The sequence below is a fragment of the Haliotis rufescens genome, unplaced genomic scaffold, assembly GCF_023055435.1.
Source record: "Haliotis rufescens isolate VD_foot unplaced genomic scaffold, xgHalRufe1.0.p SCAF_23, whole genome shotgun sequence".
Lineage (NCBI taxonomy): Eukaryota > Metazoa > Mollusca > Gastropoda > Lepetellida > Haliotidae > Haliotis > Haliotis rufescens.
Genome location: NW_025963924.1, coordinates 10,289,971 through 10,306,483, shown reverse-complemented (window position 1 = coordinate 10,306,483; position 16,513 = coordinate 10,289,971). Strand labels below are relative to the sequence as shown.

Here is a 16,513-nt window from a genome sequence, read left to right as displayed (position 1 = left end):
AAGCCCATTTCTGGTGTCCCCCGCCGTGATGTTGCTGGAATATTGCTAAAAGCGGCGTAAAACCAAACTCACTCACTCACAACAAACCAAGCAGGTTAGATAATCACTTTATAGCCTCAGCAACCTAAGCTTGTCGTAAGCGGCGATTTACGAGATGTCTTTGTTGATGCACGTCATCGTATCCCAACTGCGTAGATCTATATGCTCATGATGTCAAAAAATGCATTGTCTTGTCCAGACTCGATTACTTAAAGATCATCGTCAAACACGTTAATCCCCTCCCCAACCAAACCAGAGTTACAGAACACCCTCCACGCAACTGTATGACAAGAGGGATATCTTCAACTTTCCAATTTAGTCACCTTTCCCTTTATATTGGGGCACGGGTGGCCCAGTCGTCTAAGGCGCCGCGTTTCGCTGTGCAGAGTTGCGTACCTTGGGCACACCAGAAACCTATGATTGTAGGTTCGAATCCCGGTTCGCCCCGATTATGTTTCTAGGTTTGTCAGCACCATAACCTCGCTCGTGGGTTTCACCGAAGTGGTAAACGTCTCATACCTGCATCACTTCGAGCTTTCCTCCCACATTAAGCTGACACGCCGCGATATAACTGGAATACTGTTAAACGCGGCGTTAAACGCAACTCACTCACTCACCAGTTTAATTATGGAAATGGTTTTGTCGCTTTTAATTAAATTCCGCCTCAGTCAGCAATATTCCAACTGTAATGTCGGTCTGTAAATAATAGTATTGAAAACGTAAACCAGTGGCTGATATGGTGAGCAACGTTCTACACCGTCGTGATATGATGACACCCATTCCGCCAAGTCACCGAGTCGCCTCGCACGTCAAGCAAGGAGAACATGGGATCAACCGGACCTGGAGTCTCCACAGGGTTTTTAGCTCTGTGACGCTGACGTACATTCTGATGAGTGAGTTGGATTTAACGCTAGATTTAACGGCATTGCAGTTATATCACGGCGTGTCAACTTGATGTGGGGGGAAATCCCGAAGTGTTGCAGGTCTTAGACGTTTACAACTTTGGTGAAACCCAGGAGCACGGGTTGGATTGGAACCCACAATCATAGGATTCTGGACTGCCCAAGGGACGTAACCCTGCAAAACGAATTGCGTCGCCTTAGACTACTGGGGCACCCGTGCTCCTCTACCGCGAAGACTCACAGTAGCTGAACACATTGCATCCATACGGCGAGACTTTGAAAACCAATATCTTAGCCCTATGAGATACCTGTAGTCCTGCACCATGACTGTGGAATATATTTATTTTATGAAAAAAATTCTAGTATTAGAGTCAAAGATATTGTGCGTTATAAGATTTCATAGACTTAATGTTAAAGACACCTGCAGCAGTTTAACATGAATATCCCACTAAGACACAGTTTACTGACTCCGAGCCGACCAGTCCTTGTTTTAGCCCCGTAATGCCGAGTGCCAGACAGGGTAGCAACAAGTACAATATAACGTCTGTTGGCATGATGCGGCCGGGGTTCGAACCGGCGATCTTCCGCTCTCCGGGCAGACACTCTATCCACTAGACCACGGAGGCGGCTATGTTACGATGTATATTCTTTTAATGGCATGCTAGAGGTTTCTATCCTCGTGAGGAGCGTGGAACTAAAAACAAGCAACCACATCGTGTATTTTAGAAGAGTTTATTACCAACGAACAACAAAACAACCCGGAGAGTAATTTACTTTGTCTCAGAAGACAGATCGCTGACTCGGGGTGAGTTTTCTCAACAATATATCTCTCTCCCAGCCAGGAAAGCCATACAGGGCTAAACAAACAACGAACAATTATTGTTCAACAGGATGACATGAGGTGACATGTATCAACATGCGCAGTTATCAATTACGTTAACAGATATAAACAGCGGAATTAGAAATTAAAAGAAATGAAAATAAACAAATATACACTAAATTAAATTTCTTATTGCTATATTCTTCCAAATATGGGTCATACTCATAAATTTGCTTTACTGTTTTCCCTTGAACAGTTGCACAGCCTGGTATTTCTAGTTGCCACAGTTTTGAAAACAATACCCCCAACCTCCACCCCCTTTTTCTGCCCCTACGCAGGAAATTTTAGTTTGATAATGTTTCGTAACATAAAACAGATGGACGTGCATTTTCCAAAACAATCCTGACGTGCTCTTGTCTTAAACATAACATTGTAAACATTCGGCAATCAGCCAAAACTCAACTCTGACATTTCTTTCCAATGCAATTAACTATCTAACTGTGTTAAATGTATATTCTGAATTAGGTATGCAATTACGTTCTCCCCAAACATGTCTGTCAAGACAATCCCTAAACTAAAATGTTAAACTCGTCTATAGATGAATCAGCATATGCGTATTAAGTCCATTTTTCACGGTATACATACAATAGAATAAAATAAAATTGAAAGTTTCTCGTCGAAATATTGAAATTAACGCTCTGATGAGCATAATAAGAATTTATTTGGATCATAGAAGCTTATCTCGTTTATTTCCGATCTCACGTGACAGAGGAAGACATCACACACATGGAACACTGGGATTTGGAGACTTTGCTCCGGTACATATTGTAATAAGGCACATTATGGTGAAAGCCGCCAACGCCAACATAATATAGCACCAGTCCGGTTGAGATTATTCATTATTGCGTCATTTTGTAAACATGCGCATCCAGGGAGTCTATTTATATAGCATCACGAATTGGTTAGTCCTTATTTCACTACTTTCACAAAGGATGTTATAAATGATATCATAAACGACTTTAACTGCACTGCACGTACAGTTTGACCTTGACCCTAGCATTCTGACCTTGACCTTAGTTATCGGAAAGTCTGAAGATCACGTGAGTGTAAGTGCAGTTGTTCGTATTTCTGTCGTATGCCACCATCTTGAATTTTCCCCGGACCTTTTTTGGTACACTAAATATTAGCATCACTTTTTTCCTTATTCAGTGTGATCACGATAGACAAATATATACGTGCCTATATATAAACATATTGTACGGTAGAAAAGTGTAAAACAAACAGGAAGCCTGGAGATGTGAAAGACATAAATTAAACAGACATACATTATATATAAATAACAGTTGATATTCGAATATATTTTACATGTGCCTACACACACGGGCTTGGAATGAAAACATTAGCAGCGGCACAATATACGGCTACAACCAGTGTCAGTAATATACTCCTGGTACTGGTTGTGGTCATATATATAACTTGTAGCTGCCGATGTTTGCGTTACAAGCCCAGTGCCTGCACTGCGGCCCTATTGAGTATACGTATGAATAAGCCCCTTTCCACTATTTGAGAAGCTGTAACAAGACAAAATCGTTGACAAGTTTTCCACATATTTTGACAGCTGGCGATTCGTTTAAAAAGTCGATTTATAAATATTCCTGAATAATAGCAAGTGTGCGTGATTTAATCATCGCAGAAATATATGCTACAAAAAAAGTTGACATGTTAACGAAGGAACTGGCAAAGCAAAATCGCACCATCAGCTCTAATATTTTCTTGAACAATAGCCACTCGTGACTGACGCTTCATATTGTCAATATTTTCCCCGTGTGTAACAGCCTATCAGCTAGCAGATGTCATTATAACATGTAGATTTCATTATTATATTCCAAACAAAGACAACAAATGCCCGGATGAAACTGCAGCAGCTGCAGCACCGCTCAACCATCGCATGACGAGGTCAAAACGAGGCTATGTCACATGACATGCAACAGGTGCCCAGGAAAGTGGGCGGTGCCTCACTGTGCAGGTATTTCATATGATGTCTACTCCCAAACGATCCCTAGAAGTTGTCGCGCAGTGGTCGATAGATATTGCGATAAACGAATATCAGTTCCGAACGTTAGACTGAATAAACTCATATGTATCTAAACGTATGCTAAGATTCAAGTTTTATATATTATATTCATTGCTATATATATATTATACATAGTGATCAATCAAGTCACCATTTGATTGCTTGTATATCGATATCGATTAACATGAACGTGCGTAATCAATAAGGTTTCAACCCATACCATATATTTATGCAAACCATTTTTAGAATGTATATGGGGCATATTTTTTTTATTGTTTATAAACATGCGAGTCACGGAAAACAACACATAATAAGGTCTTGCAAACTCACCCGAGAATATTTTTTTTCATATTTTGTTTCAAACGTAACCTCATGCAACGATCTTTCTAATGCAAACCACACCACAGAACTGTATCAGAGTTAGAAAACCAAGAGCAACTGTTCTTGGAACAGCCGAAAGTTTTTTTAGTGACTACAAGGTCAAGGACGTTACGTCATTTCCGGTTCCTATAGGCATCGCTACAGAATGGTGCAGCAGAGCATGCCAGGTTGCGAATCCTGCAGCTTGCTCTCCTTCACATCTCCGTTTTTATTGATGAGTGGAGAGTTCTCGCTCTTGACAGGTGCGTCCTTGATCTCTAGCTTCTTGAGCTCAGTCTCGTCCGTATCAGCTGGCTTCTCTGGATTTTCTTTCTCCTGAAAAAGGAGAGAATATTTGTTTTTATGTAAATGTTAGTTACATGATCTTTCCAGGTGGGTACAAACCTCCCCTCCCCCTAATCCTTTTTTCAAATTAAAAAAAAACACAAGTCAAAATTCAATCCACAAATGCAGAACGAAAACCTATAGAACACGTTCCTGAGTATAAAAGGGTGCGTTTGAAGTTAAATTATTTAAATATAATAAAACACAAAAAAAACCCTTCGAACTATTATTTACGCACACCACAATATTTTTAAACTTTTGAATCTGATACTAAATACGATCTTATTTGCGTCCTGCATAACTCACTGCTGTGTCCCGAATATGTCCCGAATAGCCTCTAAATGGAACCCCCGAATCCCGCGTGCCAGAAGGGGCCTTTAAACCGAGCCTCCCCCAATCCATTAAGTCATCTCGTACGTGAAGATCCGGGGAAGAATAGGTCTTCAGCAACCCATGCTTGCCGTAAAAGGCGACTATGCTTGTCGTAAAAGGCGACCAACGGGATTGGGTGGTCAGGCTCGCTGACTTGGTTGATGCATGTCATCGGTCCCAAATGGGGGGATCGATGCTCATGATGTCAATCACTAGGTTGTTTGGTCCAGACTCGATTTTACAGACCGCCGCCATATAGCTGGAATATTGCTGAGTGCGGCGTTAAACAACAAACAAACAAAACAAACCAACCTCGTACGACAACCATAGGTTATTTGGGACCCATTCCCACCTGGAACCCACGCGAGGGTACATAGCGTTTAAGAAGATTCAACATTGGACAAAACGAATGTTTTATCACCTCAATGTAAACTGACGGACAAAAGAAAGCATACTATTGAACATTGGTTTTGAACAAAGTAGCACAAAGATTGTCAAAACGTTACTAGGCTTGAAGCAGGCACCGAAACACTGCAAACCTAACGTTCAAACATAACAATGATACCTGTATCAAATACATCACCATCGAATAACCTGTTCTAATTTTGGTGTATACTTTCTTTTGCCCTTCAATATATTTTGGTAACCACCATTTGCCGTCTCTGGACATAAAACAACTTAAACTTTTCTTTTACTTAAACGACTCGTGTTCATATATTTGTTACAAAAATACCCTTTGATGCGATCCTTTATATATCTGGAGATATTTTTGAAAATATAAAACAAAACAAAACGGTCACACCCACCGCACCCTAATGACATCTTTGAACATTCAGTTTTTGATCAGATATAACCATTTGCACGATAAACTCGCACGGATGCAGTGCGTTGTAGAGAATGTGTCCGGTAGTATCAACCTGTTAAAGCTTGGATCGCCACTATCAGTCTCATAATTAAATATATAATTAATTATAGTTTAATCAACAAAGATAAACAGACACTGAACTGTTTCACAATGTACAGATCTACAATGTAACATAAATATTCACAACGATCAATAACTAGTATTGGTTCATTAAACACGAGTTAATATACCTGGACCCCTGAGGCTCTTTACAAGAAATGAAATTCAATAGAATTCAGATATTCCTTCCAAGTAAGTAATTAGATGAAAATTATGATATTATGCTAATTATTTACCAACAAACTGAAAAAAATCAATATTCATTATTACAGTTTTTCTATTCTAGGAATTATAAAAGCCTTCTCACCGATGCATGACAATGTACTGTATCAATTTAACATTGCAGTAAACTATGTTTATAACGAACACGCTTCTAACGAACTGACAGGTATAACGAACTTTTTTTTAGTCCCGGCCATTTAATGTTTATATGCTGTATATATGCTTATAACGGACTACGGTTATTACGAACTAAAATTAATGGTCCCTTTGAATTCATTATAACCGTAGTTTACTGTAGTTATATTTACACACGGTATTGTCCTCACGAAATGCCACGGAGTAATGATGTATATACACGAAGCGTACTTAGCGGGAAGGCAGGATTATGTATTAAGTATGGTGCGTCTAGAGCCAGTGTGAAACTTAAATCACGATAAACACACGACCCCTACCCATACATCCTCCTTTATGTTATGATAAATTCCCTGGACGTTTTACCACCATACCCTCGCATCGGAAGTGACGTCAACACTATGTCTCCTACCTCTTAACACATATCTCATGAGATTAATGTTTAGCGTCGAATCATTTGAATCGGGTTAAAACAGGGTCGAGCATATTTGTCACGTGATCAAGTGTGACAACTGTCCTCTGGCTTAATGACGGGAACAAGTTGGCGAAACACAATCACATGAGATCATGTCGCCCAAACACAGCCATAGAAAAGAGGTCGCCCAAACATCACCTGATAATAGAATGGATATATAATACCCGGGATTACCGAGGATGCTGCGCGTGGGGTGGGGTGGTCAGGTGAATAATGTGCGTATAAATGTATGTGTCACAAGCAAAACCGCCTCGGTAATACTCGTAATACTCGACGGGTTTGTGTACACTGTACAATCATTCAACATGATTTTGTCTGTTGGACTCAGTAATATTCCAGCTATATGGCGGCGGTCCGAAATATTCAAGTCTGGACCTGAAAGTCCAGTGACTGACATCGTGAGCATCGAACTACGCAACTGGAATACGATGCCGTGCTTCAACAAGTCAGATAGCCTGGCCACCCGATCCTTTTAGCCGCCTCTTGAGACAAGAATAGGTTGCTCAAGATCAACTGGAACCCGAATCGCTATTTTGAACCAACGCATCAAGTCAAGGCCTGGTTCAAGAAGGACGGTGACCAGCGAATGCTCCGACCAATGAGCGCTCAGTTTGCATCGCAGAAACGGCTTTGTTTCTTGCTTGACATTGCGTTAGGACTATCTGCTCTATGCATTACATTACATAAATGACAGGAAATGGTCGAGTTCGCACACGTTCATTCATGGTTCATTCGACCTTTCATAACGCGCCGTTATACACCTAGCTTATAAGCCTGTGCATATCCGGGTTAGAATAGGTCTTCAGCAACCGGTTGGCGACTAACGGGATCGGGTGGTCGGGTTGTATCCAAAATATGTAGATCGATACTCTGGTCCGGACACGATTATTTACAGACCGCCGTCACATAGCTGGAATATTGCGGTGCAGCGTTAAACAACAATTTGAGTGAGTGAGTGAGTGAGTGAGTGAGTGAGTTTGATTTTACGCCGCTTTTAGCAATAATCCAGCAATATCACGGCTGGGGACACCAGAAATGGGCTTCACACATTGTACCCATGTCGGGAATCGAACCCGGGTCTTCGGCGTGACGAGCGAACGCTTTAACCACTAGGCTACCGCGCCGTTAAACAACAAAGAAACAAAGAAGCGGCGTATGTGCTCACGCCTGATGGAGGAACATTGTGTACGCTAGTTTCAACAAATGAAGCGCCACATTACACCACGCTATGTATATCAACCATCGCTGTCCAAGTTTCCTTGAACAACTTCGCCCTGGAATACATCTTCTGACTTGCGACATTTCTTATATCAAGAAATTAGCTCATGGCTTTGGATATTTCATAGGCCCGGACTATGTCCTGTGGACTGAGATAATGACCTTTGGACGTCTTACTTACCTGTATATTAATCAGTATACTATTTCTTGAAAAATATTACACACTTATTAATATTTCTGAAAGCTTGGAATGCTTCTTATGATCAGGAAAAAGCGAATGGCTTCGGACATTTCTAATGATCTAAGGCAGTACTAATGACTGAGGACGCAACTGTAGTCACTTACAATCACGGTTGACTAAACTTAGTGTACTTGTTATTATTGTAATAAAAGTGCTTTTAGTAAGGTTCATAATGACATTGCCCAGAAGGCCCCCTTTTCAGCTAGGGCACGTAGCTATCCATATTGTAATCCAGATCGATATATTAGTCATGCGTATCGCATTCTGCCAGAAAACACACTGGGAGTATGCAAATAATAGGTTCACAGTCTGTGAGTGTCAGCTTGCTCCCTTCAGCCTGTGTCATATTGCACGGTCGCACTAGGCGCCATTGTTCCCTGCACGTCTTTTGGATGCAGTAGATGGTACCAGCGGACACAGTTAATGTCCATACGCGGACACAGTTAATGTCCATACGCGGACACAGTTAATGTCCATGCACGGACACAGTTAATGTCCATACGCGGACACAGTTAATGTCCATACGCGGACACAGTTAATGTCCATGCACGGACACAGTAAACAGTTTACAGTGGACCTTGGTTATGAAATGTTGATAATAGAGATAATACAGAACACACATCCAAGTAGATAAAAGTTCTCTACACACGTCCTACATCGAGTCACAAGGTCAAGGGTTAAAGTCACATGCACCCATTGTCCCGTACCTGTGCAGCTGGTTGACTGGTCTTGGGGTCGTTGCTAGGGGCAGCTGCTACATGGTTGCTAGGGACAAAGCCCCCATCCGGGTACTCTTCGTCCTTGACTTGATCCTTAACTGGTTCCGGTTTCTTGGGAACCGAGCTCGCCATCGTGGCCAATGTAGTGCCCTCTTTAAATACTTTCGGCGGAGGCGTGGTCTGGTCGGCGTCTGGAGCGTCCACGATGGGTTGTTGGTCTTCAGGTTTGGCGTCATCGACAGCGGCATCACTGTCTTTCTTCTTATCCTTCTTGTCTTTCTTGTCCTTCTTGGACTTTTTCAAGAAATTGAACGGCATCTAAGAAAGTAAGTCATATTGAGAGAAGGGTGCTGGCAAGAGTGCCCCCAGCTCGCGTTGTCAGTTTTGTGGGGATGTCTGTCATGGCGGCGTGGTACTATAGGGACGTCAGTGTGGTAATCGAGGTATCGTGCCCCACGCCCTGCCAGTTCGAATGGACTTATAAAAATGTCGGTCAGATTCTACACAACTGCATTTGTACTGTCGGTCAGATTATACACAGCCGCATTTGTACTGTCGGTCAGATTCTACACAACCGCATTTGTACTGTCGGTCAGATTCTACACAACCGCATTTGTACTGTCGGTCAGATTCTACACAACCGCATTTGTACTGTCGGTCAGATTGTATACAACCGCATTTGTACTGTCGGTCAGATTCTACACAACCGCATTTGTACTGTCGGTCAGATTGTATACAACCGCATTTGTACTGTCGTGCAGATTGCACACTACCGCATTTGTACTGTCGGTCAGATTGTACACAACCGCATTTGTACTGTCGGTCAGACCCTATACAGCCACAATAACACCGATGGTCAGATGACCATACTCACTTTGAAGAAATGTATAGCACATATCCTAGACTACATTTCACCAACACAGAGGATCACGGTGATCCACGCCAGCCATGGTACTCAACCAGAGGATCACGGTGATCCACACTAGCCTTGGTACTCAACCAGAGGATCACAGTGATCCAAACTAGCCTTGGTACTCAACCACTAGCCTTGGTACTCAACCAGAGGATCACAGTGAACCATGCCAGCTTTGGTACTCCACCAGAGGTTCACAGTGATCCATGCCAACCTCGGTACTCCACCAGAGGATCACAGTGATCCACACCAACCTTGGTACTCAATCAGAGGATCACAGTGATCAACACCAGCCTTGGTACTCAACCAGAGGGTCACAGTGATCCACGCCAGCCTTGGTACTCAATCAGAGGATCACAGTGATCAACACCAGCCTGCGTACTCAATCAGAGGATCACAGTGATCCACACCAGCCTTGGTACTCAATCAGAGGATCACAGTGATCCACACCAACCTTGGTACTCAATCAGAGAATCACAGTGATCCACACCAGCCTTGGTACTCAACCAGAGGATCACAGTGATCCACGCCAGCCTTGGTACTCAACCAGAGGATCACAGTGATCCACACCAGCCTTGGTACTCAATCAGAGGATGACAGTGATCCACGCCAGTCTTGGTACTCAATCAGAGGATCACAGTGATCCACACCAACCTTGGTACTCAATCAGAGAATCACAGTGATCCACGCCAACCTTGGTACTCAATCAGAGGATCACAGTGATCCACACCAGCCTTGGTACTCAACCAGAGGATCACAGTGATCCACACCAGCCTTGGTATTCAATCAGAGGATCACAGTGATCCACGCCAACCTTGGTACTCCACCAGAGGATCACAGTGATCCACACCAGCCTGCGTACTCAATCAGAGGATCACAGTGATCCACACCAGCCTTGGTACTCCACCAGAGGTTCACAGTGATCCACGCCAGTCGTGGTACTCAATCAGAGGATCACAGTGATCCACACCAGCCTTGGTACTCAAACCGACAGCAGAATCACAAGGCAATTCACTAATGGTTTGACGAGAGGAGACATAGGAATACTAGTATGTGGAAATATTGAACATATGAGATATGCTATTTAATACGTCATCTGCTTCATCAGATCAATTCTACAATGGAGCAATAGCTCTTTTTGTGAGGTATAGTGATATGGATTTAATTGTAGTGATTTGCAACGTTACAACATTTAATTAGAAAGTTGTTTTGCATCAATATTTATGACTTGGCAATAAAGTGAATTTTTTGGCAACCTCAATTAGTTAATGCACAGTGAACCATGCCAGCCTTGGTACTCAATCAGAGGATCACAGTGATCCATGCCAACCTTGGTACTCAATCAGAGGATCACAGTGATCCACGCCAGCCTCGGTACTCAATCAGAAGATCACAGTGATCCACACCAGTCTTGGTACTCAATCAGAAGATCACAGTGATCCACACCAGTCTTGGTACTCAATCAGAGGATCACAGTGATCCACACCAGTCTTGGTACTCAATCAGAGGATCACAGTGATCCACGCCAACCTTGGTACTCAATCAGAAGATCACAGTGATCCACACCAGTCTTGGTACTCAATCAGAGGATCACAGTGATCCACGCCAGCCTTGGTACTCAACCAGAGGATCACAGTGATCCACACCAGCCTTGGTACTCAACCAGAGGATCACAGTGATCCACACCAGCCTTGGTACTCAACCAGAGGATCACAGTGATCCACACCAGCCTTGGTACTCAATCAGAGGATCACAGTGATCCACGCCAGCCTTGGTACTCAAACCGACAGCAGAATCACAAGGCAATTCACTAATTGTTTGACGAGAGGAGACATAGGAATACTAGTATGTGGAAATATTGAACATATGAGATATGCTATTAACAACGTCATCTGCTTCATCAGATCAATTCTACAATGGAGCAATAGCTCTTTTTGTGAGGTATAGTGATATGGATTTAATTGTAGTGATTTGCAACGTTACAACATTTAATTAGAAAGTTGTTTTGCATCAATATTTATGACTTGGCAATAAAGTGAATTTTTTGGCAACCTCTATTAGTTAGTGCACAGTGAACCTGACAAGATGCTTTTAAATATCGGTAAATTTCAACTAGGAATGCTCTACCTAGCCTTACAAGTGAGGTTACCCTTTCACGTTGAAGTGCTACACACTATTGTTACATGACTATTCAGTCATCAGTGTGGTAGAGCAACCTGGCATTTCAAATCATTATCGCTGACTTTTCAGTTTTGACATGACAGCATAAAAGAAAGGAAATCATACTGCCCAGGGAGCAGAGAACGAAATTTGAACATATGACACTGAACCGTTGACGGGTATCTGTGGTTTGTAAGTTTGTGCCATGTTAAGACAGTATGATATTATCCTTACCACCCTTTTTTTGTCTTATAGTAAATATACCTAATATGTATAATGTCATCTCATTTCATCCCTGTTAGCTTTCATCATCTGGCCCACAGCTGAGGCACAATGACGGCTATTATTCTTTTGATGAGTTGGACTGTATGTCAGCAGAATGGGAACCCCCAATTAGGTCATTAGCTTGGCACTTCTTAATGACAGTGCACTTAAATTGAACTGAGGGAGAAGTAAGCCACGCGTTACTGACATTATGACACAACAAGTGAATATATAATTACAACTTCCGTTTTGACATGGTATTTACGACATGCTCATTCAGTATATATTGTTGTCAAAGTCGACTTCAACGGATTGGGGTTTGTTCTGTTCGTCGTGTTTATCGTCCAGGAATTGAAAAAGTTCAGACGTCAACGTCAATCGCTTGTCAACTGCAAATAAACGAATTATGCCGTCAAGGTGATTGATGAGGTCAAGGTCACGCGACTACCTTATTTGGATCGCTGTTCTCTCTGTCGTCTGCTTCCTGTTCCCAATCCTGGTTCTCCTTCCAGTCCTCAGCCTCGTCTTCGATCAGCGGCTCGGACTCTGAAAATATGACACAAACATGGAATAACAACAATGTTCCTGAAATAAAATATCGTAGAAAACGCATTCATATATGGACCCTTTCTGGATTAGTCCGCCATTCACTGCAAAACAACGGAAAATTTAAGTTTAACAAACTTACTCTTGACTTTTGGGTTCGGTTCAGTGCCTTTGAAACTATTAACTTCATATTTATCAGCTTCGCTAGCCTCAACCGTGGCTTGGCCTTTGTTCTTTAGATTCTCCGCCAAAGACTTCTTCAATGCTTTTGCTTCGGATTTGGCAGATTCAAGACCAGCATATCGGTTGATCCGTTTCAGCGATCTCTCGCATTTGTTGCATAAATTCACAGAAGCGTAGTCACTCTTGAACTGAACCCCGAGGATCTGTACAAACAGTTTACGTGTCTCCTCGGCATCGTCGCTGGTGAGGACGGTGAAGCAGCGGCCGTCGAGGCGCAGGTTGACGCCACAGACGAGGCACCAAGGGTCCGGGCCTTTCTTATTCTTCCCAGCAATAAACACGCCCTTCTTCGCGGTAGGTGGTGGCATATTTCTCAAGCACCACTTGAAGTTGATCGTATATTGTAAAGCAAACAATGGTCTTCACAGTTCAAACTTGTAATACCATGTTGCCAACCAACCTCTCCTGGTGAAAACACTTGCCACTAAAACGTACCCTAACGTGTCTTACTCAGCTGTGCCATATGCTGTTGGTCTTGAGAGAATTGACTGTTTTCATCTCTCTGACCTGAAACCTGTTGCATCTCCCATCGGCGGTTATTTACCGATACACCTCCGCTATGTCAAAGCTTAAATCAATACGTAACGGGAATAACATATTCCTACGATTTCTATGCATGTTTATAGTTCTACCTACCTGGCCCCAGGGCGTGACTTTCCGCTACAGTAAGCTCTGATATGTGCTGCGAGGGAGACACGCCACAACGGCTGCGTCAACTGTGCAGTCAATGTAGGACATATTAACAATTTGGAAGCATGTAATTGCTGGGATAATTGCAGCTAAATATATAAAGCCCTGAATCCCGACTGTGCCCCGACCGGCAATGCATAATTGGACATTTTACAGATAGTTTCTGCTTTTGAATGTATAGACTAGCGTGACATGCAGACACGTGTCAATATTAGTTACATTGTAACACGTGTTAATCATCGGTTACATTGTGTCATATGTGTAATATTTCGGTTACATTGTGCCACATGTGTAATACATTGGTAACACTATATTACATTAATATTTCGGTAACATTGTGTCACATGTTTATTATTTTGGTTACATTGTGCAACATGTGTAATATTTCGGTTACATTGTGCCACATGTGGAATATTTCAGTTACATTGCGCCCCATGTGTAATATTTCGGTAACATTGTGTCACATGTTTAATATTTTGGTTACATTGTGCCACATGTGGAATATTTCAGTTACATTGCGCCCAATGTGTTTTATTTCGGTAACATTGTGGCACTGGTGACATATATAGGTTACATAATACCACACGTGGCATACACTGGTGACATATATCGGTCACATAATACCACACGTGGCATACATCGTTGACATATATCGGTTACATAATACCACACGTGTCATACACGTATGACATATATTGGTCACATAATACCACATTGAGTATACACTGTTAACATATATCGGTTACATAATACCAGACGTGGCATACACTGGTGACACATATCGGTCACATAATACCACGCATGGCAGACACTGGTGACATATATCGGTTACATAATACCACACGTGGCAGACACTGGTGACATATATCAGTTACATAATACCACACGTGTCATACATCGTTGATATATATCGGTTACATAATACCACACGTGGCATACACTGGTGACATATATCGGTCACATAATACCACACGTGTCATACATCGTTGACATATATCGGTTACATAATACCAAACGTGGTATACACTGGTGAGATATATCGGTTACATAATACCACAAGTGGTATACACTGGTGAAATATATCGGTTACATAATACCACACGTGGTATACACTGGTGAGATATATCGGTTACATAATACCAAACGTGGTATACACTGATGAGATATATCGGTTACATAATACCACGCGTGGCATACACTGGTGACATATATCGGTTAATTGATAAAATGATAAATTATAGTTATTTCAAATTTTCCAGAATTGTTTACTTATGCATATTGAATAGGCATTCTATTTCGAAAAACAAAAGGAATCTCAAGTATGTCATCTGCAAGTGAGTGAGTGAGTTGGGTTTAACACCGCTTTTACAGTATTCCAGTTATATCACGGCGTGTCAGCTTGATATGGGTGGAAAGTCCGAAGTTTACCACAATATTGAAACCCAAGAGCAATGGTGTTGTACTGACAAATAATGGTGCAGTTTCCGTGTCAATTCATGATTCGTAGAGCTGATGTTGTTTTACGTTCATGTATTGTAGAACATTCACATCTTAGCGACGCTTTCATTTTAAAGGGAGAATGCGATCCCATGTGTATTCCTTGCCAGGGTCAACATACCAGGAAACAGTGTGGAGACAGCACTAATTCATGATACATAATTTAATGTTTTCACTATGACAACACTATGTATATAACCATAACCTTTTAGCAATTCTTGAAAGTAATGGACTTTATACAAAACATAGACTGGAGTAATAACTTCTTCGCTTTTCTGTGATATTTGACGTTTATTTTATGTAATCTTCAACATTGTAATCAAAGATTGTTATTTATATGCAAATGCTGAAAAATAATTACCAGGTTTTCGCAGCTAATAGCGTTTAGCAATACTTTTGTTATCATTCTCCAATCACGACACCACCACATGTTGCAAATAAGCGTAAAACACTAAACACTCACAAACTTCACGTATACAGTATACCAGTATATAAACTGCGTGTTCGTGCATGGAATCAAATTGAAAATGATGTATTATTTCCAACTTACGTTTGAAATCAGTAGATCAAATAGTTCCATTACCGTCTTAAGTCCCCAATGCTTCACCCACAGAGAGCCAGTGAACGTGTATGGCTATATGTTTGAGGTCGGGTGTCGGTTTAATGGGATGTAAATGGTGACAGAAGGCAATCCAGTGATTGTAGGTTCAGTTTCAATCTATGATATGCATATGAAACTCATAGATTTATCAATACCGTGAGTCATGCTACCACGACGAACATTGTGAAACTGCTTGTTCTTCACAATACCACAAAGGTTGATGGCGGTTTTAATGTGTTTTTATTACCTAGCGATAAAATAGCTACAGATCACTGCTGACTGGCGGTATACCACAGGACACCATCGGGCACTGGTCAATAGTGTCAGCATCAGTGCAGGCCGGGATAGAATAGGACGAGTTCTTGTTGAAGTGTTCTCCAAATTATATCTTACTTCAACGGCCGTTTTGGCCATCTTATTCCCATTTTGACCATCTTTTTCACATTCTGGCCATCTCATTCCCATTTATGACATCTTATTCCAATTTTTAGCAATCTTATTCCCATTTTGGGCATCTTATTCCATTTTGGCCATTTAACACCCCCCATTCATGACCTGAATCGTTCAGTGAATGAGTGAGTGAGTGAGTAAGTGAGTGAGCTGGGTTTCAAACATTTGAACATTATTTCAGTTAAGTCCATGCAATTATGCTCAGCGATTAACATCGCCTTAAATCTTTATAACCTCGCAAGTATTTTCGGAACAGATCTAAAAAG

The 16,513-nt window shown here is 41.7% G+C and overlaps 1 protein-coding gene across 1 annotated transcript in view; it reads right to left on the bottom strand.

Annotated features, from left to right (window-relative positions):
* Positions 1 to 1,657: 1,657 nt before the first annotated feature.
* The window catches only part of LOC124133053 (transcription initiation factor TFIID subunit 3-like), a 39,302-nt gene continuing 24,446 nt past the window's right edge, over positions 1,658 to 16,513 (bottom strand). The window contains exons 4-6 of the mRNA XM_046497264.2: positions 12,669 to 12,766; positions 8,872 to 9,201; positions 1,658 to 4,531 (exon numbers count right to left, since the gene is read on the bottom strand). Coding sequence (XP_046353220.2) covers positions 4,355 to 4,531; positions 8,872 to 9,201; positions 12,669 to 12,766 — 605 coding nt within the window. The 3' untranslated portion in view covers positions 1,658 to 4,354. The remainder of the gene's footprint in view (positions 4,532 to 8,871; positions 9,202 to 12,668; positions 12,767 to 16,513) is intronic.